Below are 15,296 nucleotides of genomic sequence, written 5' to 3'. Positions count from 1 at the left end.
CAAAATTTTAGAATTAATGCTTGCTTTTCTGGTAATTGTTACTAATTATATCTAATCGTAGAAATATATTTACAATATTAAAATTGAATATAATTTTATCCGTGAAATGTAAAGGAATGTTTGTGAAATCATCAAAAATTAGAAAACAGCATTTTTATGTTGAAAAAAAAATGTTACAAAAGATTGAAATTTTATGATTATTTGCAGTTACATGTTTTTAATATTATATTTAAACTGCATTCAGGAGAGAAACAATCATGGTTACCTCTATTTTGTTCGGCAGACTGCTTAAAAATCAAGACATAATATAATGTACATGTACCTCTGCAATGATTTTGATAACTGAGAAAACATTTGTGCAATTTTTTCTAAAAAAATGCTGATTTTAGTGTCTTAACGCTGGATACTTTGTTTTGGTTTTTTTTTTTTTGAATTTTGTATTTCTTAGCTATGGACTGTAAAATAGACAAAACTAGCTCTTTGAAAAAGCCAAACTGAGCTCTGAAAAATAGTTTTTTTTCTCCTTTGTCACATTTTATGGAAAACAGAATTCATTGATTTATTGAGAAAATTATTAGCAGATCAATTGCTAGTGAAAGTGATTGTCCCAAGCTACTGAAATTCAACAGTCCAGTAGAAAACACCACAAACTACACGATAACCTCAGAGAAAACATTTCTCTGACAACCTGACAAACATTAACTTAAACAGTATCACACAGATAAAATGTATTTCAGGGCTGTGAGCCTGGATTGCATTGAATTTAGCAGATGTTTTGTATCCTCCTAGTATGGCCGAAAAGCACCTGCATAAATAGTGGTTGACGTGATTTATGATTTTGTGTGTCTACATATACACTTTGTATCTGCACAAACACACACACGCACACACACACACACACACACACACACACACACACACACACAGAGCACATCTGAATGCAGAGGGAGGCACTTGCAGCCTATGAAGAGATGTGAGCTGACGTGGCTCTTGTGAGACAGGCTTACCAGGATGAGAAAAGGGATTGCACAAGCGGCAGGCGTATTCCAAAAACTCAGCCCTGCCAAGCGTTTGGCTGCAGAGGGCTGACCCAGGACGACCCCCCTCAGGGCTCCCTCTGAAAAAACGGGTGACATCATTTTTTGGGAGCTCTTGCACAGAGCAATAACAAAAGGTCTTTGCCTGTTAAAACTGCACCTCAAACGAGCTCCGCTGTGCCGCCTCCACCCCTCCCCAAATCTTACAGCACCTAATGAACAAAAAGATGTAAAATTCATGCGCCTTCATTCATTATTTAATATTAATAAGAAAAAGCAGTGTAAGCTGAATGTGGCTGAGAAGTCAGACAAGCTGGAAACTGGGTCGCTCCACTAAACATCTTTCTTCACCTGCTGACATGCTGATGACCATTGTTGCAAGATACAGTCTTGAATAACATCCTGCTGTTTTTTCTAATGCTTAATAGATCAGCGTGGAGCTACTGAAGGCTGAAGCCAAACGAATAAGATTCCCATTTCATATGTAGACATTGTACTGTGTTCCTGCTGACAGGTTCCCCAGTAAATTATTTTGCAGCGTGAAAGGGATTTGAAAGCAATCACTTGAATATTAAAAACACTCCAGTGATAATAATGGACTGTTTACATGTGGGGTAATAAAAATAATAATAATAAAACTAACTTCAGTCTGGCTACAGCTTCCAGATTAAAACACTTAATGCTGGATGATTCTGTAGAATGATGTAATATATCATTTTAAGATTTAAAGGACCAGTGTGTTGGATTAAGTGGCATCATATGGTTAGGGTTGCAGCTTGCACACTAAATAAAAATCCTTCCATCTCCTCTCCCTTTGAAGCATTTAAGGGGAATGTATAATGGCTGTGACTTCAACGTAAAAATTGAAAAGACCCCCTATAGAGTCAGTGTTTGGTTTCCCCGTCCTGAGCTAATGTAGAAATGATGGATTCTAGGTCTACAAGTAGACCTGCTGTCTAAGTAGATATAAAGGGTTTATTCATAGTTTCAAATGATTGTACAATAATGACACCATAATTATAAATACTATGTTCCATTTCTAGCAGCGGCTCTCCCCAAATCGTACACACTGACACATTATCCACAACTAATGAAATAGAAACAACGTGTAGGAAAACAATAGCTCCACAGGCTTTATTTACACTGCTGTCCCACAACTTTCAAATATATAACGGGATCCAGAGCAGACAGAGTTGGAAATTGCATTTTTTTTAACGCCTTACAAGCACCACGTTGGTGTAAACATTACGATGGAAAGTTGTTTTTGATCTTGATGTAGTTAAGTTTCATTTATTCAGAAAATCTCATTAAGCTTAAGATAGATCTTATGAATAAACGGCATATACACAAGATCACTGATGTTAAAATAAACACTCAAAACAACTGTCACAAATGTTAGTATGCATCTTTACAGTCTCTTAAATTCAAGCTAGATCACAACTCAGTCCACTGGTTAGATGCATTTCACTGGGAAAAGATGAACCTTCATCCAACTGTGATTCATGGTAGAAGAGTTGAAACCATCCAGACCTAAAAATACATAAAATACAGATCCCAGTGCGAAGAAGACCCAAGAAGAACTGACTGCAAGGTGTTGTGGAAGTCAGTTCTAAAATTACTGGCAAAACACAGTGATACCAGTGTCTGTGTAGATTCTCAGTCAACCAGGTCATGGTAGTTCTACAAGTTTCAATAAAAAGCAACTAGACTTCTCTTTTAGAGATAAAAGAGAAGTTCCCAAAAAGACACATGCTCACCCCAACCATGTTCTTTGTGCCAATCTAGAACATCTGTCAATTTCCTGCATGTAAAACAAATGGAGCAAGCAAGTTTATTTATATAGTACCTTACTCAGTGGTTATTAAAAGTGCTTTACATGCAAATGTAAAAAAAAGAAGAAATTAAATTAAACATGTATATAAATGATAGAAATGTAATTAATTAAATTAAAATAGGCAAAAATAGTACAGACAAGTTGAAGAAAGGGCACATTGATTTCTAGAACAACAATGAAATGACTAAAACAGCTAAGAAAGCAAGAAATGAGAAAAACAAGAGCATGTAGTAGACGATATATGGATGCTTTTTCCCAGCAGATGTTCTACTTGAGATTTTTTTTTTAAAATAACAGTTGCTAATTATTACTGTATTTTGCTTTTTTTAAAGCCATCTACAGCTGACGCATTTAGTTGGTTAACCAAGCAGTTCACAGACAGATAAAGAAACGATATCTATTCTGATAATTCAAGTGAAAATACGAGATATTTGGTGTTGAACTGGTGATCTGACAAAACAAATGTTTGGTTTGGGCAATGGATATTTGGATATTTTTTCATTTTTTTCTTACAGACTGATCAAACAAAAAATAATAATCAGTAGATTTATCAATAATAAAGATTGTTTTATGCCACCAAGGTTCCCATTGTTTCAAAGGAGTTTTCCTCCTAGAATGCATTAAATGCATGTTACTGATGGAGTGTTGGGGTGCTGACGTCGAAGCCTTTCAGCACTAAATCCCATGCTGAGAGAGACTAGAGCTCACCAGCTCCGTCAACTCACAGTGGTAGGGATCATTAAGACCATGATGCTAAAAGCCACTAGTCTATCTCTGGTCTGTCTCTGCCATGGAGATGGAACCAGACCAGCTGCTTGGAGTCCTGTTTGTTTTTCTTTCTCCAAATTGATCCTTTTCTACAAGCCACCTTTGACCAACATTTTTTCCTGCTTTTCTTTACTGTGAGAATGTTTAACAGTGTAATATCATTCAGACACATTGTGTGAACACTGGGATGGACTTTATCCTTCAACGTTTCAGTGTAGTCAGTGATTACTGCTGGTGATTTACCTTTAGTGTCGATTAGGGTCTGCATTCCTTCTATTGATGATACATCTGTTTGCAGACTCAGCAGGGACAGGACGGCTCACTAGATGTGACTATTAGATGAACAGAAAACAAGCTGTTTCAGCTAATCTATCTACGCCCGAAAAGGTTGTTCTCTTTAAAATCACCGCAGTGGGAATTTCAATCCTGGGGTTTCATTCATTAGCATGTGGATCAGGAATGCAACTAGCTGAAGGGTGAGGAGCTGTGAAATGTTATGTGGCAATGAAAGCCATGTGTGAATGTTGAATAATGCTCAGTGCTGTTTTTCATTGGAACAGCGATAGCAGCATGACAACAGGTTGTGTTAACTATCAGCTAGGTGACGTTGCTTACAAAAACACCGGCAACACTGCATGACCTCTTAAACTTAGAAGTAACTTAGTAACCTTCAATTCAAACAGCATGCAAAGGGTATTTTAGGTTAAATGTCAAGTTAGCAGGAACCATTATGGACACTGCTGCCATGTTCATGTTGTTAAATTCAGCCTTCCTTTCCTCTGATAAAGCACACAGTTCAAATGAGAGCCACTAATTGGGGTAAAATCCTCTAGCACCACTGTAGTGTATACAGATTGATCTGGATTAGGCCTGAAGTAATTAGCTGATCGATCGATTAGTTAGTTCTTATTCACACCCTGGTTACATTGTGCATTGATTACTGCAAAGTGATACTCTGGTATTTCCAATCAAGTTCTCCACCAATTCCAAATCATTTAAAATCCTGCTGTTGGGTTCGTCACCCGCAGTAATTCCTTCGATCACATCACATTCCTCCTTAGTCACCTCCACTGGATCCCTGCTCAGTTCCACAACATGTATAATCTCAAGGCATTTCACAGAGTTCGATGAGGACTTTACAAAATTATGGAGAGAAGCTCAGCACAGTCCAAATACTCTCTTTGACCAAGATCTTTGGTGACAGAAGAAAACTCCTCTTTAGCTGGAAGAAACTTCCTGCAGAACCAGGCTCAAGGAAGGCAGCCATCTGCTTCAGCTGGTTGGGTTGAGGTTAAAGGACAGACAAAAGGGATAGCAGGTAGAAATCAGATAAGCATATGGGGGCAGCATGGCTCAGCGGGTAGAGTGGCTGTCTTGTAACTGGAGGGTTGCCGGTTCGATCCTCGCCTGGAGAGCTCATGTCGAGGTGTGCCTGAGCAAGACACTGAACCCCTAAATGCTCCTGATGGGTCGTGGTTAGCGCCTTGCATGGCAGCTTCCGCCATCAGTGTGTGAATGGGTGAATGTGATGTATAATGTAAAGCGCTTTGGGTATCGTTCCGGTATAGTAAAGCTATATAAATACAGACCATTTACCAAGCAACACATAAAAGAACAACAAACACTGTGGAGGTTGGTGTAGCCAGCAACCGCAGAGCTGAAACATGTAGTTCCAAAGCCAGAAATGCCTGCAGAGAGGACAAAACACAAAGTGCAGGACAAAAAATCGAGTGTCATGCAATGCCGTTATATAAATGTATGGACAGTGAAAGAGAGGAGAGCACAGGAGAGATGCATCATGGGAAGTCTCCCAATAGTCTTGGCCGACAGTAGCATAACTAAGTAATGACACAGGATCATCTGAGTCAGAATTAACTCGGAGCTTTATCAAAAAGGAGATGGTTCCATAAGAGAAGAGCAAGATAGCTGAAGCATCTACTTCCTATTCTACCTCTAGACATTTCAGGAACCATAGGAAAGCCTGCACTGACAGCAAAGTGCTATTCTGATAATAACATCCATGAAGCTTGGTCATTAAGGGCTTTTTACAAGATTTTACTTCCTACCTTCAAATCCCCCTACAACACACCCCTTCCTGTGCTTTAAGATGCTCGGCTGTCTGCCTCTACCTCTACCCAGCACCATAAGTCTGAAACCAACTACTGCTACACATCCATCAACTGGAGTTTGTTGTATAGATCGAAACACAACTAAAAACACATTTGTTTAGAAATACAAAGCTGTTGCAACTCAACTGTAATCCACTCATGCCATATCCAAAAATGTCCAAACAAGTTGTATCTGCTTTGTGAAATAGGAGCATTTTTGAAAATTTTAAATCTGGTTTGTGGAGGTGCCACAGCACTGAGGGTCACCAACGAACTTTTAATGCCGGCACATGCTCGATTGTTTTATGCCTTCACCTCAGTGCAGCCTTTGACATGATTGATCACAGCATCCTGTTAGACGGACTGAGACAGTGAATGAAGACATCAGAAACAGCTTAAGATCAGTTTTCACGTATTTGTCAAATAGGAGGTTCTGTCTCTCCATGAACAAACATATATCTTTGTTTTGGTGTGCCATACGGCTCAATTTTGGGACCATTTTCATTTAACAGGCTTATGCTTTGGTGCTTTTTTATATAAAGATAGTATCGCTGTTCATTTCTATGCTGATGACACACAGATGTACCTTCCCAAAAAACAGGGATTTTTGTTATTGGGTCACCACATATGGACAGATTTTTGCATCAGCTGCTTTTCTCCTGGATCATGCCAAGTCTGTTTTAAAGAATCTTGATGTGTAGTTTGACAGTAATCTGAATTTTAAGCGACACACCACAGAGCTTGCATAATCATGTTTTTATCGTCAAAAAATGCTTCAAAATTGTCCTCCATCTTCACTTTTACAGACACATTTGACATGCTTCTGTTTTATATGGCTTGGATTGCTGCAACTGCCTTTTTACATACTGAAACCAAAAAGCTATTGATCCATTCCAGACTGTACAAAACATCAGATCTAGGAAATGCAATCACAGTTTTAGCCTCTTTAGGGATAGATTCTCTAATTTGGCTGATTACTTGCTATATCTCTGACCTCTTATATGCAGGTATGCACTTTGAGATCCTCTGTTCTGTCTGTTCCAGGAGTCTGAATGAAAACTACATGGAGTGGAGCATTTGCAGTCGGAGGCCCTAAGGCTCTGGAACAATGTGCCTGAGGAAATGAAGTCAGTTGAGTTCTTCAGACATAATTTTAATTTTGTCTTTCATTTTCTTCCTTTTTTTACACTGTGTTGGATTTTATGCACCATGTTGAAAAATCTGATGATATATTATCTGTGTTATTATGCTGCCTTGTGAAGCACTTGGATTTTGAAAAGTGCTCTATAAACACTGATTATCATCATTATTATGAAAGAGGCAACATAGGCTACATTATAACGATAGGACAGTAGCTGCAGTATAGAGCTCAGGTGTCCCACTCTTACCTACAATCCTTCGCTGCAGTCTTGAAATCTTCTCTGCCACCACTTTCTTCCTCCACAGCTCCCACCTGAAACTCCTTGTAGTGGCAGAACAAGGGGATAGAAAAACCCACATCTCAGCCTCCGGTCTCTGAGGGGTTAACCGTCATTCGGTAGTAGGAAGTGGGTGGTTGGAGCTGAGGATGGAGCGGAGCCCGTGTAGCAACCACGGATCATTTTTGCACGAGAAAAACGGGGTGATCGCATCGTTTCGTTGCCTGATGACCTAAAACGGACGAATCCCCGAAGACCAGAAGCGATCAGCCCGCTTTCACCACCGATGTTTGTGTCTTTCATGGATGGACGTATACATCTATGTGTGTGTACACAGAGACGCCACAGATTCTCATTCATCGTGCCTTTTTTTTTAATGCACACATGCTCTGACAGCGTGCGGATGTGTCGTAAAACCGAGATTAGCTTCATGTGCAATATGCATGCAATGAACTCCGTGCACTTGCATGCACTGGTGCCTTCTCAGCACACACACTTGGCTGCGCGTTGCGGATGTGGAGGATTTCGGCTGTAGAGCATCGCAGCGACCGAAGCGTCTCAAAAGGATGACAGTAGTTGAATTAATTTATTTCGGCTGTTACTGGTGCAACGAGCTGCTGAGAGATTCGCCAGATTGTTGACTCGGACGGTGTGCGATTCAAGTGGAGGTGAAGATGTCTGCAAACTTGTCAGCTTTATCTAATCTGAGCCGTGATAACCTTCGCTCCGACGGACTGGCTTTCTTCTCTCAGCTGGAGTTGGCTTCATGCTGATCCCCCCTCCACCCGCTTATTCAGCATTTCCCAGCACAGATCAGCCTCGTCAGTAGTCTCTGTCAGTCTCTGCCAGCATGGGATGTCGGCTAGAACTTTTTCACACTTTGAGTGGAGTATTTTTGGGGTTGTAACGCGAGACTAGCTCCACTTTTTAAAAAAAAAATCCCTAATAACTCGCCTTGGTGTCCCCTTTACGCGCTGACCACGATCTCCTGGCACTGATCGGAACATTCGCTGGCGGATGATGTTAACGGCACCTCCTCTTCTACCAAGCGATTAGGTTTAGTTGTAAATCGTCAAGCCACGCGAGACTGGGGCCTCGTTCTCGTCCCGGTCACCTGGAAACGGCAGGACGCACGAGGCCGCGCCTTCAGGTGTGAAGCCGGACACGCGCCATGGACGATTCTGGGATCATCCGGAGACGGAGGCTGCAGGTGAGAGGAGGCATTCTTCACTTACCTGTCCTGGTGTCTGCATTGCACAATACCAGCAAATACTGTTTTACTTACTGATATGTGGTGGTTTTGCACAGATGTGGGTCTGAAGAATCACAGGTCTGTCAAACATTTGTCAAGTAGGTTTACACTTCTGTGACAAAATAATGGGAATTATTTCCATTAAGCACACGTCTTTCCCAATTTCTAAGACATATGGCGTCCCGCTATCATGCATGTAATGTTGCCAGATTCCACACAATCTCCCTTTTAATCTACTGCCAGCGTTTTATGGTGAGATACATGCAACAAAACATCACATATTTATTTTTTCCATGAGAGCCACCGGGTCTCTCTTTTTAAACTTTTATCTTTTTATCTTGCACTTTTATTATTTTTTTAAAAGAGGAGTTCATTGTACAGCTGTGCAATGACTATAAAGGCATCCTATTATATTGTGTAACAGTTTCATAATGCATGTTTCCTTAATATAAAGGCTAATACAAACAAATGTACAAGTCATTATCATGTCAAATGATGGACGATCGGGATAGCCAAGGCTGTTCTGAACCAAAAAAATAGATACAGCTGTTCACAACATATAGGAATCGTCCTTATAATGACGAAGATAAGAGCTTAAAAGTAAAGATAGCAAAATTACCCTCAAAATATCCAACCCTCTTAACAGCATTTTAACTTAATGTAATATGCACTCCTTTTAAGACAACAATGTTTGAATCAAATCTTCTGGTTTCAAGGGTATAAAGGCACAAAACGGAAACATGTTACAGTTTCAGGCTGAACAAAACAGTTACATTCAACTAGGAGTGGCCAATGTAATACCATTTTCTACCACTTGCTATGTACTTTTATATAAATCATAATATAGTAAATCTTCTTGACTAAGATACAATATTTGGCTTCCTTTGGTAAACAAACTCCTGACAACTCCTAGTTCTTTATCACAGGAATTCATAAAAACAACAACAATAGAAACAGTCCAGCTTGTTCATTTGATCATCCACTGTGGTCAAACTCCATTAGATGTAATAAAAGGAAAGCTACGCGAGTATAAACATGACCCAATCTTCTCTAATGCGAAGTTTTGGAATAACTCCTATGAAAGGCAGGACAGTTTTGTCTGTTGAATTCACTGTAATATGTTGTTAAGTATCTAATAATAATCATATGTTGAGTGTGGTCTGCTTTCAGTAGACTGAGTAGGTGGAATAGACTGTTCTGCTACATTTGCATAATGTGGAGGAGTCACTTCACCCATGTCTTGTACATTATGACTGACATGTCAAGGTGCTGGTAAAACTTCCTCCGAGGCTTTCCTCAGCCTGGTGGGCGTGTGGAACTAATCAAGTGAGGCAGGCAAAGCTCACTATCAGGGCCACTGTCTGTCTCTGCTTCCTCCTGAGTTCATTTACAGTGAAAGAACTTTGCTGCACACTGTGCCAAGATATGATGCTCCGGATGATTTCTCATCATTTATGGAAAACAAACAGCGGATTTCCTCCACAAATTATAGCAGTGCGTGGTAACACCACTGCCAGGCTTGAAGTTTGTGCTCCTACAGGTCCTGTGTGCTCCTAATGTAAGGCCGGTGGATCAAAGCACTGAATTACGTTTGCAAAGATAAATCTGTGATGGAGTTACACTTGATACCACGTTATTCTAAAGTACACAAAGATATCTGCTACAGCTGTGTCCGGCTCTACCTTTGTTGAACTGCACTTATTGATCTGTTTGTTGAAGATTTCCACTCATCTGTATCTCAGTGACATTTAGACTAAAGGGCTTTCATAATTGCTCTGTCAGTCTAAAACCCAGTTCGCAATCACAAACTATAAACAGAAATGACAAAAATGCACATTTAAGAAGCTGGAACCAATAGATTTTGGGCATTCTTATGTCAGAAAGTGACCATAATAATAATTTGATAACTGGATTTTCAAAACTGTTGGAGATTAATGTTGTAAAGTGATGAATATACTATCAGTTATCATTTTTTTAAACTGAGCAATACATTTCTATTCTATGAAAAGGCAAAAAATACTGGAATCTGTTCAGACAGGTCAAAGTAACAGCAATAATTATCTTATTTTGTCCGACTAAGCATAGAAAAATCAACAATATTTGTTTTAAAGTTATATACAACACAGAACAACTACTCTTTACATATAAGTATATGGAACCAAAGAAGATTTTCCATTTCTGCTTAATGAAATAACTATTTCTTGCAACATCACTCCTTTGATGAGGTTGTGTGTACTCAAGTTCTGTTCTTAAATTACTTAATCACTCCAGGAAACAGATCTTGTGAATCGCAGACATAAAGACTTTCAGATTGGATGTGTAATATTGATTATTGTAGAACGGTTACCATGTTGTCAGAATAAAAATGGGTCTAGGTCGTTTTGTGCTCTTAAGGTTTGGCTGAGTTCAATGTAAATGAGAAGACATTCAGTCAATTTGCTGAGTTCAGTGGTCTCTAAGATTGAAATATTTCATTATATCCGAATTTCACAGTGGGAGTGTAAAGCAGGCAGTCTGGCAGTCGGGCAGGAGGCAATTTGATGTGAACATAAAGGTTTAAATGTAATTTACATGCAGAGACGCAGCAAGACTCACACCCACACTGTAGCATAGTGAACTCACCAGCTAGCTAAAATCAGGAACACATAAAAAGACACATGCACTTAGAAGGAGATTACTGAGGAGTCAGACCGCACTTTTGATTTTAGTTAGACGCTGAGTGTAGTTTAATTTGTGTGTGTGTGTGTGTGTGTGTGTGTGTGTGTGTGTGTGTGTGTGTGTGTGTGTGTGTGTGTGTGTGTGTGTGTGTGTGTTCTTACTGTGGCAGCATCTTGTGTTAGTTTGTTTCTGTGTGTGCATGCGTAACATTCATGCCTATATGTACATATCGAATGGACTTCCACCGCCTGCCCTTACTCTCCCATTTCCATTGAAGTGGTCGATATCCATGTCTCAGACGGAGGAGGTCTAAATGTTGAGGATGTGGTGCAGTTGTCAGGCCCATTAGCAGGACTAATGGTGGCCTAACAGCCCTGTGTGCCCTCAGGGAGGAAGACCAACCACCAGCAGCAGGACAGGCTGAAAAGACTGGAGGCCAGGAGGGGGGCAAGCATAGATTAGAAGTAGGCAGCAGCTGTGGGCTACAGTAGACCCCATTTAAGTGGCTATTACAATATCTGGATCCCTTTACTGCCTGGATCTACTTTCACTCCACAGAGACAGAGGAGGGAGGAAAATGGCTGTTTGCGTATATACTATTATATGTTTGTGTTCACTTCGTTGGTCATCTGTGAGTATGATTGTGGACACTGGACTAATTGGAGATAGTGAAGTAGAGCCTGGTTTAGCTGAGTGTCATTCAAATGGTACGGATACAGTGCCTGAACATGCAAATGAGTGAAATGATGTTTTCTGTTGATGAGTCATTTTCCATTCAGTAATTTGACAAAAATTTTGAATGCAGTCGTTAAAATTTGTATTAACGAAGATGTTAGAAAACATTGGCTGTCTGCAAACAGGTGTAAAATAAACAGAATTATGATTTTAAATCAGGTAGTATTGGACTTTAAAGGAAAAATGTGAGATTGCGAACAATGAATTATGTGAAAAACAGTTAGACTTGGCTGATACTGAATTTGTAAGTCTGGTACCAGTATTGATGTTTGAGAAATAAGACAAATTAAAGCTGCAAGCAGCGTTGGACGGGTCCTCGCATCCGTGCGGCCCGACTGGCCCACACATATCCACCAGGAGGCGCTGCACCTGACAGAGTAAAGTTTCAGGCAGATTGGAGCATGTACAGGCTGGTTACACAGCACTTCCTGTTTAATGGCGAGAAATCCAAAATGGCCACCAAGTGGCACAAAGATGTGATTGCGCTCTTTGCGCTCTTTGCGCTCTTTGCGCTCTTTGCGCTCTTTGCGCTCTTTGCGCTCTTTGCGCTCTTTGCGCTCTTTGCGCTCTTTGCGCTCTTTGCGCTCTTTGCGCTCTTTGCGCTCTTTGCGCTCTTTGCGCTCTTTGCGCTCTTTGCGCTCTTTGCGCTCTTTGCGCTCTTTGCGCTCTTTGCGCTCTTTGCGCTCTTTGCGCTCTTTGCGCTCTTTGCGCTCTTTGCGCTCTTTGCGCTCTTTGCGCTCTTTGCGCTCTTTGCGCTCTTTGCGCTCTTTGCGCTCTTTGCGCTCTTTGCGCTCTTTGCGCTCTTTGCCTTTTCCAGCAACTTCTTGGTTTTGCAGGAACCACCCTTCAACTCCAATCCACTGAAACTCCACACCACAGACCACAACCTTTCCACTCCACTATCATCCTCCGCAAGGTTCCCAGTGGGGATTCGAACCGTGACCCTCCACATGACAGACACACAACCTCTGTGTGAGCTATCTTTCACACAAGGTCCTTCATGGACTTTGTTGTAATGATGGTTGAAAGAGGTTGTCATACAGCCAAAGTATGTATATATTGTAAATAAAGCTGCTGTAACAATGTAAATTTCCCCTGGAGTGGGGAGAAATAAAGAACTTTATCTTATCTTTATCTTATCTTATAAAGTGTCAAAAGAGCCCTGGGCTGGATTCGAACCAAAAACCTCCTGGATGAGAGGCAGATAACTTACCACTGCGCTATCCTTCCTACTGGGTGTAACTGTTAGTTTTCGTAAATGATGGTACACAAAACTATTAAGGAGGTGAAGATAATAAAGGTACTAAGGTGGATTTCAACCGGGCACCTTCAACATGCCAGGCAAAAAACTTACCTCTACACCACCTGTCCTACAAGATGTTACTCTAACTTTGCTTAAATGATGCTAGCAATTAGTACTTCAGAGCATCCAAAGGACACATAAAAAGTGTGAGTGGGGATTTGAACCATGGACCTTCAACATGTGAGGCACAGAACTTACCTCTGCACCACATTTCCTACAAGGTGTTGTTGTAAATTGGCTTAAATGATGGCATCAATCAGTACTGGAGCAATCAAAGGACAAATAAAAGGTGTGAGTGGAGATTTGAATCATGTGAGGTACAGAACTTACATTGTAGGTTTGTTTCTGAGACTGAATACACCCAATCTCATCTGATTTGCAAAGCTAAGCAGGGTTGGGCCTGGTTAGTATTTGGATGGGAGACTACCTGGGAATACCAGCTGCTGTAAGCTTTTTACTTCTCCTCACAACCTGAACAAGACACTGCTGGTCATTCACTAGAGACAGCTATCAACTAAAACCTCTTGGTTTCTTTATTATACACTCTATGAGGTGGATAAGCTGCAGCTCATGCTGATTTATTGCTGGTTCTGGTTGGAGCCAAAGAACAAAGGCGTCACCTGTTGGAGCAGCTGATGTCCTGCAGCCTCTTCACCACAGAAAGCCTCTGACAGCTTCAATTCTTTACACTCTGACTGCAAGACACCAATCACATAGGAACATATACATGTGTGGAACAAAGAGCTGAACTGACACTCAACATGTGTTTGACCATTTATTGATAAAGACATTCAAACATGTCTAGAGATAGAACACCAACGCACGGTGTAAGAAAGGTCAGAACAGACTTCACCTGCTCAGGAAACTGAGGTCCTTCGGGGTGCAGGGAGCAATTCTGAGGACCTTTTATGGTTGTGTGGTGGTATCAGCCATCCTGTATGGAGTGGTCTGCTGGAGCAGCAGCATCACGGCTGCAGACAGGAAGAGACTAAAGAAACTGGTTAAGAAAGCAAGCTCTGTCCTGGGCTGGTGTTAGACAGGAGGATGATGACAAAGCTGTTGTCTATCATGGAGGACATCTCCCACCCCCTGCAGGAAACAGGACCATCACCGGCAGCTCCTTCAGGGACAGACTGCTTCACCCAAAATGTTTGAAGGAGGTCCTTCCTTCCTGCAGCAGTCAGACTGTGTTCAATCAAACCTGCTCCCAGTAGTTCAGATCACCCATGAAGTAACTGCAATAAAATGTAAATAAGTCAATATGTGCAATTTCACAAGATTTTTTTTTTAACAAGCATTTCTATTTCTTCTCTAAGGAGAAAGCATCTATTTATATCTGTGCACTGAGTGCTGCTTTTCTTTTTACTTTTTTTCCTATCTGCTACTGCCACACTGAAAATTTCCCCACTGCAGAATCTACCTATCCATCCATCTATCTATGGTCCATCTACCTCCCTACCTATCTATCCATCCATCCATCCATCCATCCATCCATCTCTCTCACAGGTGTGGGGGTTGATTCACCTGTTCTCAATCACCTTAATCCACGAAGGCCCGGTTCTTCATTCTTCCGCTCTCTGCCAGACCAGAGACTTTGAAACCAGAACCTTTCTCCTACAATTAGTCTGGTTTCCCCTTTTTGTTTTCACCTTGGTTTAGTTATCCTTTCTGTGTTGGTTTTAGTTTCATTCGTTAAATAAACTCCTTGTAATCTTTGACCTGTGTCTGCAGATGTCCTGTGACACCAATGATCCCATCTGATATTTAGCATGTTTTCAATTATTGGTCCCATTTCTTATAAAAAAAAAAAAAAAAAAAAAAAAAAAGCCGCCTGAAATCTGATCAGATAAATGAATGTGAAACTACTTTGGGTCTGCTGCAGCTGCCTCCCTCTGATCTTGTTCCTGCCCACAGCACAATCTGATCAGTGAAACACTGAAGGACAACTTCAGCATGTAAAACATAAATAAGCAAAGGCTGCTATGGAGGACTAAAAGTGCCAAAATTAAATAAATAAATACATCATTAAATAATTAATTAAATATGTCATTAATTAATTAAAATTGGAATTAAATATTTCATTAATTAATTAAAATTGGAATTAAATATGTCATTAATTAATTAAAATTGGAATTAAATACTTAAATGTGTTATTAAATAAATATATCATTAAATAATTAAAT

At 40.4% G+C, this 15,296-nt stretch overlaps 1 protein-coding gene and 1 long non-coding RNA gene across 3 annotated transcripts in view; one reads left to right on the top strand and one right to left on the bottom strand.

Moving 5' to 3' along the window:
• Positions 1 to 2,146: 2,146 nt before the first annotated feature.
• Positions 2,147 to 7,275, bottom strand: LOC129348744 (uncharacterized). Its single transcript, XR_008601404.1, has 2 exons — positions 7,136 to 7,275; positions 2,147 to 5,327 (listed from the first exon to the last, which is right to left on the bottom strand). It is a non-coding gene; the product is annotated as an uncharacterized LOC129348744 (long non-coding RNA).
• A 959-nt stretch (positions 7,276 to 8,234) lies between these two features.
• Positions 8,235 to 15,296, top strand: part of mast1a (microtubule associated serine/threonine kinase 1a) — a 96,690-nt gene continuing 89,628 nt past the window's right edge. The window contains exon 1 of one of the 2 annotated variants that reach the window (XM_023272756.3): positions 8,235 to 8,375. In XM_023272756.3, the coding sequence (XP_023128524.2) occupies positions 8,337 to 8,375 (39 nt within the window). In that variant the 5' untranslated portion in view covers positions 8,235 to 8,336. The remainder of the gene's footprint in view (positions 8,376 to 15,296) is intronic. The other variant, XM_023272757.3, reaches the window with a different exon arrangement.

This window comes from Amphiprion ocellaris, chromosome 4 (assembly GCF_022539595.1).
Source record: "Amphiprion ocellaris isolate individual 3 ecotype Okinawa chromosome 4, ASM2253959v1, whole genome shotgun sequence".
Classification (NCBI taxonomy): Eukaryota; Metazoa; Chordata; class Actinopteri; family Pomacentridae; genus Amphiprion; species Amphiprion ocellaris.
This window is presented reverse-complemented; position numbering and strand designations above follow the sequence as displayed.